At 38.9% G+C, this 12,734-nt stretch overlaps 1 protein-coding gene across 4 annotated transcripts in view; it reads right to left on the reverse strand.

The window, feature by feature from the left end:
* Positions 1-12,734, reverse strand: part of PPME1 (protein phosphatase methylesterase 1) — a 78,807-nt gene that overhangs the window by 24,135 nt on the left and 41,938 nt on the right. For all 4 annotated transcript variants that reach the window (XM_008589356.1, XM_008589357.1, XM_008589358.1 and 1 more), the window contains exons 4-7: positions 10,066-10,123; positions 9,205-9,256; positions 3,530-3,684; positions 2,890-2,980 (exon numbers count right to left, since the gene is read on the reverse strand). In XM_008589356.1, the coding sequence (XP_008587578.1) occupies positions 2,890-2,980; positions 3,530-3,684; positions 9,205-9,256; positions 10,066-10,123 (356 nt within the window). The remainder of the gene's footprint in view (positions 1-2,889; positions 2,981-3,529; positions 3,685-9,204; positions 9,257-10,065; positions 10,124-12,734) is intronic.

Raw genomic sequence — 12,734 nt, forward strand, 5'->3', positions numbered from 1 at the left:
TTGCTGAAAAGACTCACAACCAGACCAGAGTTTCCACACAACCCAGATGTATCGGACCTCACAAGACCCTGAAGTGCTTAAAAGGTCAACAGTTAAAATCCGAGCTGCACAAAAACCCTTCTTCAGGGAATCAGCAGTGAAGTAGCAATTTAGCTCAACCACAGAGCTCAAGTGCTGGTCCCCACAGGAAGTTCCCTCATTTCAGAAGTAACCAAGGGAAAACAAATTAGTTCCGGTGCAGAGTTTTTAAGTTGTGGGAATAGCTAATAATCCAACAAAGAACTCATATTAAAAACAAAAAACACACAGATCAGAGACAAAGTTCTGATATTAACGAGTAAAGGTCTAACACCACCAAAGAACATCTATAAAACCTAGAAGGACCAGAAGCCCCCCAGGATCCAGAGCCAGGGCAGAGAGGGGGCCTGAGAGCCTCAACCATGCCCTCCCCAAAGTCCACATCCAGCCCAGCAACAACCAAGCTGCCTCCGAAAGCCACCCCAGCTCCTGGGGGGCCTGAGAGCCTCAACCATGCCCTCCCCAAAGTCCACATCCAGCCCAGCAACAACCAAGCTGCCTCCAAAAGCCACCCCAGCTCCTGAGCTGGGGTGGGAAGGGGGACAGAAGGTCTCAGCCATGCCCCTCCAATGTCCACATCCAACCCAGTGAAGACTGAGCTGCCGCCAGAAGCCTCCTGGGCTCCTGAGCCAGAATGGGAGGGGTGCCATGGGCCGGGGCCACACCCACCCACCCCCACCCTCTGCAACCAGGCCAGAGAAAAAGCCAGCCCCACCCCCTCTCTCTCCTGTCTCCTCACCCCCTCTCCCTCCCTTTGTATCCCCCCATCTGCTCTGCAACATTTTAGAATGTAAAAAATAATAATAATAAGTTTAAAGAAAAAAAAGATACATTATTAAGTGACAATGGTGAGGCGAAGAACAGTTTAATATGGGTTAAAATTTTAAAGGGGGGATATGAACGTACAAACTTGTTTATACAGGCAGAAACTTAGAATGTAAAAAATAATAATAATAAATTTAAAGAAAAAAAAGATACATTATTAAGTGACAATGGTGAGGCGAAGAACAGTTAAATATGGGTTAAAATTTTAAAGGGGGGATATGAACGTACAAACTTGTTTATACAGGCAGAAAATATCTCTGGAAGGGAACATAAGAGATAGGCAACAGTTCTTGTCCACACTTTTCACTCAATATCATTTTTTCCTTTTCAGTTTTAAATCATGTGAATTTAAAAATAGAAATCTAAAGAGAAAAAAAAAAGAAGGAAAATGAGTTCTAAAAATCAGTGACTCTCACAGAACCCAAACATCTTAATATTCCACAAACAGAGCCCTTACACTATCCTGCATCTGGCACTAGAATCAAGACTCTATTTCCTTTAAGAGAAAGACTACCATGACCACTAGGCTGGATTGGCTGCTCCTCTTCTATACCCTCTTCACTTCCTTCATTGTGTTGTGTTTATGTGTTTACCTGATTGTATTCCCAGTTTTCTGATGACAGTAATTGAACCTGATTCATCCCCAGTTCTTTGATCAGATACTGACACATCTTAGGTACTAGAAAAAATGCTTACTGAATAACTTTTTAAAGTTTGGAAAAAGGACAGGCTTAAGATAACTGAGCCAAGTCTGGAATAATTTTCTCATTGGTTGTTACTGGGGAAGCAGGGAGAGCACCTGAGGATAATGCCGAGCCAGCAGCAGCTTCATTCTCAATGCTTTGGCTGCCCAAGACAGATCTTTGGTGCTTCTGAGAGAATAGGATCCTGCATCATGATAGTGAACAAGGAAGGGGTGGTAGAAGCAACCTCACCAAACACAAGCACTCTTCCGACATGAGAACCTCTGTTCTAGGACAACTCCCTAGGATATATTTACCAGGTCCTAAATTTCCACTTGATATCTCTGATTCAGTTAACAGATATGTTCCACCTGCTAGGGCATCCAGCAGTATGCTATATGCTGTATGAAAGTACATAAGAAATAAAGAACACCTTCTGCCCTTATGATGCAGGAAGGGCATTAAGACAGATATTGAAAATGAACAATGTGAGCATATCCCTAAAGGGAGGACTGGAAGACTTAAGGGGTTAAAAGTACAATATCATATAGACTTAAAAGTCTCTAGCAGTTTTGCTGAGGGAGTTATCTGGTGGTTTGGAGGAGTTAGAAAAGCATTCTGGAGATGGATTTTGAAGAATATGTAGGAAGATGGGATGGTGAAAATATTTTATTGCAGGGCTGATCTGCTTTTGGGGAGGGACAGTGTTTTACTCATCTTTGAATCTTCACCTTTTACCACAAAGTAAGTGTTTAATAAACATTTAAGCAAATGACTGACTGAATTAATAAATAAATTCATGACTGAATAGCCTTTACTTAAGTGGAAGCCATAGCTAATTCTGTCAATGATTTCTATAAAAACTACCCAAAACCCAAATAGATTTAGGAGAACAGACCCTACACCCATTGTCTGTTTCTCCATCATTTTATCCGGAACACAGAAAGTGAACCTAGAACTCTTGAGCACTAGAGGTAGAAGAGGCCTTAGAGATCACCTAGTACAAGCTCTCACCTTAGAGGCAGAAACAGCTAGACAGCAGATAATCCACAATAACTAAGATTCTAGGAGGTAATAAAATGTAGTGGGAAAAGGATGTCTCAGCTTTAGAAAACTGAGACGTCTGAAATATTTAAAATATTTTTTAAAAATTCTGCTCTTTACATCAATTTTCCCTCACATGCTATTATAATAAAGCTTGGAACCTGAACTTCTATTCCTTTGAACTTGGTGCTTGAGCTGACAAAAAAGGAAAGCTACAACCTAACACTTAAAATAAAGACAACATAGATTTGTGGGTTACCTCCATTCAATAGCATTCTCCAGAGACTTGAAAGTTTTAGGACGACCACGTAAGAAATTCTGCATGCTATTAAGTGCATCCATGGCTGTACCTAGATATTAAACAGAAATTTTAACCACAGCATTTAACTTATTCTGAGCATTTATACTTACTGAGTCAACTCTATATATCTGCCCTCAATAATAGCAGAATTCAGTGATGCTTGGGGGAAAAAATTAAGATGCAATTTAAGAAAATTCAGAAGACTAATATGATAGCCAGCTTCCAAGATGGCCCTCAATAATTTTTGCCTCTTGGTATTCATTCCCTAGTGTAGTGCCCCTACACTGAATAGGGCTGACTTTTATAAGCAGTAGTGTGTGACTTTTGGGGCAGGGTCATAAAAAACATGGCCCCTTCTTTGTAAATGATTAAATAAAATTATGGGACATACATATGATTGAAAATACTATACAATCATAAAAAGATGTTAATAAAGGGTTTCTGATGACATGGAGAAAATGATTATATAATGTAAGTTATAAAAAGATATAAAGACAGAGGGTAAGTAATACTTCAAGATGAGTGATATCAACAATAAATTAAAACAAGATGGTAATCCACCACTGATATCTTTTATAAGTCTATCATTCTGATTTACCTTCCACAACATCAATCATGCACAGACCCAGGAGGCTTGGCACCAGGTTAGACGATGCTGTGTGAACTGCAATAGCACCGCCCATGCTATGTCCAATCAGCATAATTGGAGGAGGGAGATCCCCATACATGGCTTCAACCACATTGCCGACATCTCTGCAAGGAGAAGAAAAAAAACTGGAAATGCTCTCTGACAAGACTTTTTTTTTTTTTTTTTTTTTGTTTTTTTTTTTTTTCCGTGTCCGGCAACGGATCGCAACCCTCAGTGTTGCCCCCGTACCGGACCAGGGACCGGCAACGGGATTGCAAACCTCGGTACCCTCAGTGTTGCGCCCGTACCGGACCGGGGACCGGCAACGGGATCGCAACCCTCAGTGTTGCGCCCGTACCAGACCGGGGACCGGCAACGGGATCGCAACCCTCGGTGTTGCTCCCGCACCTCGCTCAGCCAGTGAGCGGGAACTGGTCTGCATGTGGGATCCGAACCCCCGGGCGGGAGCACCGCCGCGCTTCCCAAGCGGCGCACTATCCAGTGCGCCACCGGGCCGGCCCCTCTGACAAGACTTTTAAAAAGTTTTCTTCTCCAGTGTCTTCCTTTGGTCTGCAACTCCTGGGAGACGGTAAAGGTCCACTGGGCCATTTTCAAATGTACCTAGGTAAACATCTCGACGTGCCCCCTGTCTCTATACAGGTAGCCAAACATCTAGTTCTCCTGATAAATGGTTGGCTATGGACCCAAATTTTCTGATTTTCCTTTACATCACACTTTCCCCATTCCACACATTCAGTAAAATTACATAAACATGCATCTTTATTTTGAACCTAAGCTTGAAACTCTGGACAAATTGTTTAACTGCTTTATGCCTTAATTTTCCTATCTATAAAACAGGGAAATAATTACATTTAGCATTATAATGTAGTGAAGTTTGAAGTAACAAGATGAGTCCTAGACCTAGTTTATTTTTTACTATGTGATCTTGGATTAGTTACTTAATCTCTCAGAAACTGAGTTTCAAGATCTATAAAATGAAGACAAGAATATCAGTTACTGCTCTGGATTGCTTTGAGGATTAACTGAGAAGTGAATGTGAAACTACTTTAAAAGAGTAAAGTGGTATAGAAATGTTAATTATTATTTAGAATTTCTCATATATACTTGAAGGATGAACATAAATGTAAGTATACTGCCCTGAGAAACAAGAAAGATGTTCAGAGCTAATTTTTATTGGCTTCTGTTCTAGTCTTCAATTATGATCAGATCTATTTAACGAAGTCAAACTTTATAGCTTTGAAAATGAGAACTAAAGTATGAACTTTGGTTTTTTTTTGTTTTTTTTTTTTGTCTTTTTCCGTGTCCGGCAACGGATCGCAACCCTCAGTGTCGCCCCCGCACCAGACCGGGGACCGGCAACGCGATCGCAACCCTCGGTGTCGCTCCCGCGCCTCGCTCAGCCAGTGAGCGGGAACCGGTCTGCATGTGGGATCCGAACCCTCGGGCGGGAGCGCCGCCACGCTTCCCAAGCGGCGCACTTATCCAGTGCGCCACCGGGCCGGCCCATGAACTTTGGTTTTTATTTGCATGTATGCCTTCTCTGCTGTAGCAATAGGTGTGATAAGAATAGTAAGGTGAGTTTCTAGAGACCACTGGGTCTCTTGCCTTCTTTTGGAAGTGGAAGAGTCAACCTCAAAAAACCAGTTTTGTCATGCTGTCACTACATACCTCAAGCACTCACACACCAACTATAACAGATATTGATGTAGGGATAGAGACTTTCAAATATGTGTATTCATATTGGCAAGTGCAAACGTTACTAATTCTACAGGTACTAATTTTAAAAATCCCAAACAACAATTATAGGTGTGAATAGGGTAGCTGCAGCATCTGCAGACAATCTCAATGTTTGAGATAAGGAGGCCACCAAATTTTACAAGGGAAAGCAAATAATGGTTTAATATTCCTTTGGAGTTAAATTTAAGAGTAAGATGGAAAGTAAAGCAGTTTAGGCAGTCATCTAAAGAGATAATATAGTTAAGAAAAGTCCATGCTTCTTTGACACCAGTGCTGCTTCTACACTAAATGCAAAATCTCTGTGGAAGACAAAATGATATGGGGGGAAGAAAAGAGAACTAATATTTATTCAGTGCCTATTACATACTATGAACTTTCCTATAACATCATCTCATGTAATCCTTCAACGGCCTTGCCTGGAATAATCTGTTTTACTATTTTACAGATGGCAAAACTGAGGACACATCTACTAATTACAAGAACTGGCCAAGTCAATTAATACCATTGGGTCTATCAAAATATTGCTGCATTTCTACCAAGGTTAAAAAGAGCTGCAGATTCCTGTTATCCCATTGAAGCATATTTAAACCGATTTCCCACTGGCACTGGGCACTGTAGATGCAGGGTAACTCCCTAAAGTCAAAACCATGATGCCTTTTCTCAAAGACTACTGGAAAACATCAGGAACAAAGATTAGATTAATAAGTGATCTTTGGAGTAAATAACATAGAGGAAAACTATATAGTGTTTCTGAAAAATAAAATCAGGTAGTATTCCAAAGTGAATTCTGCATATCAAAATGACAGACCAGAAAAAAAATTACAGGCTCAATTAATTAATCTAAAACCACATTGGATGTGATTTTGGGGGCAAATTTAGAAAGAAAAGAAAAGATAAGTTAGAACATGTTTATATTAAATATCAAGGTATAACTTCTAGAATAATTCTTGAAAAATTCCAAGAAACTTTTGGTTGGTAATAGATACAATAAGTAAAATAAATGGATTCTATGGAAGATTATCTTAGTCCAGGTGTCCTTAAAATACACATTAACTTAGTTGGAGGGGTTCTGTGATATTTGCTTCATGCAAGAAGGTAGAGAAGGTCTGAAACACACCAACTTAATATCATTTCTAAGCTAAGGACAGGTATATTTACCCAGGTTAAAGGTGTTTATGATCAATATCTTGATCATCTACCACCAGGCAAAATTTATTCTTATTAACGCTAGGCAAAGTATTCAGTCACCAAGTAACTTACTTGAAATATGTCTTGAAAATCCAGAGAAATAAAATAAAGATGAATTAGCAGGGGTTACTTACAAATCTAGTCTGTAACTGGATATATCACAATTTTGGTAGATGCTTTCTAAGGGGATTCCAACATATTTTAATACTAGGTTCATTTTCTGAGAAGCAATATGGTATATTACAGACATAACAGAAACTGGAATATCAGAATGACCTGAGCTCAAATCTTGGCTCTCTTTTTCACATACTTTCTCATGTATGGTTTAGATTCTGCTGTTGATATGTAAGATAAAAATCATGTTGTTGACACAACTTGAAAACCCCCATTAAATATACCTACTCCAAGATTTTTGTTTCATTGAGTGAATGAATTCAGAAATCATACAAATGTTTTATTATTTGCATAATTTCAACAAGAATCCACTTTGCTGGCCCTTCTTGGTCATCATCTTCATCTACTGTGGATGATTTTTATATATATATTTTTAACTTTTTTATGCCAGCAATCAACTTATTGCCTCTCATCTCCAATTCACCCTTCATTGCCTATTCTACAAAAATTGGATCTGAGGCATTTAAAACATTTTTCCATTGTCAGCAGTCATAATATTAAGCTATATCAACAGAGGGCCTGGAGATACACTCAGCTTCCCCAGTGCCCAAATCATGCCAACTCATGCCTAATGCCTGTAGCACAGGCAGATTCTCCAGCACTCCATCCCTCTCATCAACAGAGGGCCTGGAGATACACTCAGCTTCCCCAGTGCCCAACTCATGCCAACTCATGCCTAATGCCTGTAGCACAGGCAGATTCTCCAGCACTCCATCCCTCTCCAACCCAGGGTTTTAGAAGCAAAGTGCTTCTGATGAGATACCTCTCTCCATGAACAACTTCCCCTATACCCTAGAGGGCAGATTTCCAGCAAGTTGTGCCCTTTGGTAAGCCATGATCATGCCTTCTCCAACAAGGTCTAGATCTCAACCCTGAGTGCTCTATCTCAGCCTGAGGAGTAATGGTTGCTCCTTACATCTACTATTCCTATATTATTTAGAGTATTCTTTACTTCTTACTAGCCAATCCCTCATTACTCCAATCCCGTTATAGTGACTAACTCTATATTAAACTTTCTCTATTCAAATTTCTGTGTAGTTTCCCTCTCCTGATTGGACTCAGACTGATCCATTATTATTAGTCAAAGTTTCCTTAAGGTCTTCAATTAATTCTTCAATTTCCTCTGAATGTCAATGAAGCCATCTTCATCCATTTGTGTAGCTGCCTGGCCACTTAGATGATGTATTTCACTTTTTTTTTGGTCAGAAGTCAAGAAACCCTTTAAATACTTAATAATCATTCACAAATCTTTCTACAGGTATCACTAATATGCTTGACTATTTCAGTATTGTTCTCATATTGCAGAGGCAGTAGAAATAATTAAGGGAACAGATTCTTGACTCCCTTTTCATAGTTTCTCAGGCATATGTTCATTGAGTGAAATGGTATTCATACTATATATTACACTGTAATCTCGCTCTCTCTTCTACCAAGCACTATGCAGCCACAAATTGGATCTATAGACTGTGTGACCTCAGTTATTCCACGTATATGAGCTAGTTTCCTCATCTGGAAAAAAGGGGTAATATCTATATTACAGGGTTAATAATGTGGATTAATTTCTATAAATGATTAAACAAATTAAGTCAATTACTTATTCATAATAAATGCTTACTTTATATTTAATAAAGCCTGTCAGAAAGCACACAAATAATACCTATTATAAAAAAATATTGATGCCACATCAGTTTGGGCTCTAAAGTCAAAACAGTTTACTCCTGTATTAAAGCTGCTAAACTAAGAGGGTGCAAGATATTTTTGGTCAAAGTTGGCCAAATACCTGACAGAGCAGGTAGTGAAGCAGAGTAATTAGAAGAATACTGTTTACACTATCATGTGTTTCCCGTGAGTGGTTCCCAAGTACCAGTCATGGGACTGGCTCCATCAGATTCCTTTACAGAGCTTTATCAAAATATAAATGCCTAGAGCCCACTGCTAGAAGTACTAATTCAATAGGTTGGGTAGGGCCAAATCATCTGTATTTTTAATAATTTATGAGATGATTCTGATGAGTAAGCAGGTTTGAGACCCACTGTATATGCTACATTCATTTTTTACTTTGGGATCCAGGGTATAATTAGTTAGTTATTCTTTAATACTCCATTCTCATTTTTCTATGACATTGAATAAAGAATGAAGGCAGGATATGTTAAGACCATACTCTCAAGGCCTCTTGCATACCAACCACTTTCCCAAGCATGAGTTCACGATAGATATCCAGATTCTATTCATCTCCATCAACAGAAGTAAACTTTTCAAAAGTCTGCACAAACTAAACTGTGCATTGAAGAATTTTCAAGTGCTTTATCTGATGACCATCACATTGGATATACCAGGAAAGATGGAAGGTTTCTTTTTCAAGATTAAATATTAAGGAGAAACCAAAAGTAAAGGAGAAAGAACAAAAGTAAAATTTTCTGTGTTAATTATTGTCCAGCAATCTCACCAGGAGAGTAGACTAGTAGACTACTACTTATCATAATTATGGGAGCCAGGCAATGTATAAGCAATGTTTGGTTACTTACTTTGCCATTGTTTCTGCAGACAGGTCTTCAGAATTCTTGACTTTCGTTTCACCTAAAAAGAAAATATTTTAAAAATTAAATTTCTAAGAATAAAAATTATGAAACCAAAAAAATTTTTTTAAATCTTGCATTTGGACAATAAAATGTGGACTTTATAATTTTATATTATGAATTAGCAAGGATTTTCTACATTACAGACAAATCTTTATAGATAGCTACTCTAAGGAGAATAATTACAGTAGCCTAGCAAAAATTTATCCATATTCCTTACACATTATCAGCATCAGAATTTGATTACTTTAAAGGACATTTTCCTAGCTTAAAAAAATACATACACACACTCATGCACACACATATATTATACAAAAATGTTATATAATATATACTAAAATATTTTTTCATATGTACACACTCATATTTATAAAGACTTCTCCCAAAATGCCCAGATGAAATAGACTGGGTTATTTTATGGCCACACTGAAATCTCTAATATTTAAGACTATTCAAAGGGGCTTGGTGACTATGTCACTGAGTCAGTCAATGTCTAATTAAGAACTTCACTTACAAAAAAAAAAATAATAATAAAAAATAAATAAAAATTTAAAAAAAGGGGCCGGCCCGGTGGCACACTGCTACAGTGCGCCGCTTGAGAGCGCGGTGGCGCTCCCACCGAGGGTTCGGATCTCACATACAGACCGGTTCTCACTCAATGGCTGAGCGAGGTGCGAGCGCAACACCGAGGGTTACGATCCCATTGCCGGTCCCGGTCCGGTACGGGCGCGACACCAAGGGTTGCGATCCGTTGCCGGACACGAAAAAAGACAAAAAGGAAAAAAAAAAAAAAAAAAGAACTTCACTTACCATGACTTCGCAGATCCAAAGCCACAATCCTACACTGAACTCTACTAATGATTGCTGCCTAGGAAGAAAAGGAAAAGTAGTAAGATACATCAGGGACAGCAAATTTTGCCTCAATTACCAATGATAACTTTGTTAAATGAACTGCCATCAGAATTCAAGCAACTCATGAGAACCAAAAGAAGACTTTCCACTTTTAAACAAAATAAAAGCGTGATGATTCCCTGCTTCTTTGACACATATTCTGGTTCTGTCCCAACTTCAAAATATGGCTTTCTCCACCTAAATTTCTCTTTAAACCTAACTCTTCCTAGCCTTTCCTGAAACACAAAGTAAGCATGTGGTATTATGATATATATTCTGATTTTGTCCATGGTTCCTGGCTCATAACTCCCATAGCCCTTGTTATTTACTAGGTGACTAAAACAATAAACACAGCCCTTTAGGCCTCAGAAAAGAGAATCTCTCTTTCTCTTGCCCTTTTTTCCCCCCATGGCAGGCCATAGAACTAATCTTCCCCATCTTTCTGTCTTGAAGCTGGCTATAAAGAAATTCTCTGATCTAACTTGTCTGATTGTAAGTCATAAGATTCCCATTTCAGAAGGGGTCCTGCCCCATACCTGGGAGGAAGGAATGCTGCACAGAGAGGCCAAGATTCCACACTCAGTCCATTAGTATTAGATAATACCCTTTTTTGTCCAACCACATTTCTACACAGTTGTTCCATGCTTCACTCATGCATATCCAGTGAAGTCTCCATTAAAAAAAAGACAAGAAAACTTAGTACGGAGAGTTTCTGGACAGCTGAACTTGAGAAGGTTTGCAAGAAGGTGAACAAGAATTCATCCATGTGCTGGGACAGTCACATACCCCAAAACCATATCCTTTATAATAAACTGGTAAATGTAAATAAGTGTTTCCCTGAGTTTTGTGAGCCACTCTAGCAAATTAAGCCTAAAGACGGGGTTGTGGGAACCCCAACTTGAAGCCAGTCAGAGAAAAATTCCAGAGGTCTGGACTTGTGACTGGTGTATGAAGTGGGCTCAGTTTTATGGGACTTAGCCTCAACTTATGAGATCTGACACAAACTCCAGGTGGATAGAATCAGAATTGAACTAAAGGACACCCAACAGATGTCCACTGGAGAAATGACTGCTTGGTTGCTGGCAGAAAGAAATCCCTACATATCTGGTGTCAGAAGTATATTGTGAAAGGAGAGTAGGAGAAACTGAGTTTGCTTTTTCCACACAAAGCACTTTTAGGCAATGACCCTATGAGTTCTGCTATTATCTATGGTTTTCATCCATATTCCTTGGATATCATTTCCCTCCTCTGGAGACAAAATCCTCTATGTAAGGATGGCGAGTCAGTTTCTATCTTGGTTCAGGACATCACACAAACATAACACTCAAATCATAAAATAACTCCGAAAGCAATACAAGTCATGAAATCTACAAAAGATTCCCTTAAGACAGACATAGCAGTACATACAAGCTTGTAGCACATAAAAACATATTGAGAAAGAAATCATAATATCATGGGGGAGGCACAATTTTAGAGGTTTAAAGAAACCTAAAATAATTGGGGATCTTCTTCCTCAACTGAGCTATATTTGTTGACAATAATCATGACAATTAGTGTTAGTAAATGTCACCAACTTTTTTTTAACATTTAAGAATATAGGAGAACTGTCTAGTCTAACCCTCATATTTTACAAGTGAGGAAACTGAGGCCAAGAGAAAGGAAATTACTTGCCCAGGGTCATGTAACAAGAACTAGAAGCAAGTTAAGTTATCAATGTAACAGTCAACATATATCACACAAGTCAGATTCCTAAATCACATCTTTAAAATCCCCTAGAAAATCAAAGTTTGTTTCTACTTCTGTTATTCTAAAGTACTTAAAGGCAACAACAGACTGAAATTCTACTATACTTTGATGATTGTTCCTGACAGCTATTTCTTAATTTATGGAGTTATTTAATGCATTATAGTGGTAGTAAAGCCTTCAATGCCAAAAGAAAAAAAAATCTATATTTGAGAAATAAAATTAAGTGGCAAAGATACTGTCAAATTTGCTTGATTGCTCTACATAAAACAAAGGTAAAACTAGGTTTACAAAACAGAAACAAAATATGCATTTGAAATCAGTAATTGTCAATTCCAACCTTTAACTCAAAAGCAATGATTTACAATCATATGTGCCTGTCAGAAAACATTCACAAGAATATTAAAAACAGATTTTTCATTCACTTATTTAACAAGTCTGTCTAAATTAGATCTAAAAATCTGGCACCACTGAGTAATGGGGTTACAGTAATGAAACACACAGGCAATGCCCTTGCTGTCATGTTGTTTACATTCCAGTGTAGCAGGGGAAGACTAGAAAAAATAAATGAGCAAAGTGAATTCACAGAGTAACACATGCATTACAGAAAACGAAAAAGTATGACAGCATGTCTACGGCAGCTACTCCAGATCTTGTCTCAAACAGTACAACTTTGGGCCGGCCCGGTGGTGCACTGCTACAGTGCGCCGCTTGGGAGTGCGGTGGCGCTCCCACCAAGGGTTCAGATCCCACATACAGACCGGTTCCCGCTCACTGGCTGAGCGAGGTGCGGGCGCAGCACCGAGGGTTATGATTCCGTTGCCGGTCCCGGTCCGGTACAGGCG

Source organism: Galeopterus variegatus, unplaced genomic scaffold (assembly GCF_000696425.1).
Source record: "Galeopterus variegatus unplaced genomic scaffold, G_variegatus-3.0.2 Scaffold5396, whole genome shotgun sequence".
Taxonomy (NCBI): domain Eukaryota; kingdom Metazoa; phylum Chordata; class Mammalia; order Dermoptera; family Cynocephalidae; genus Galeopterus; species Galeopterus variegatus.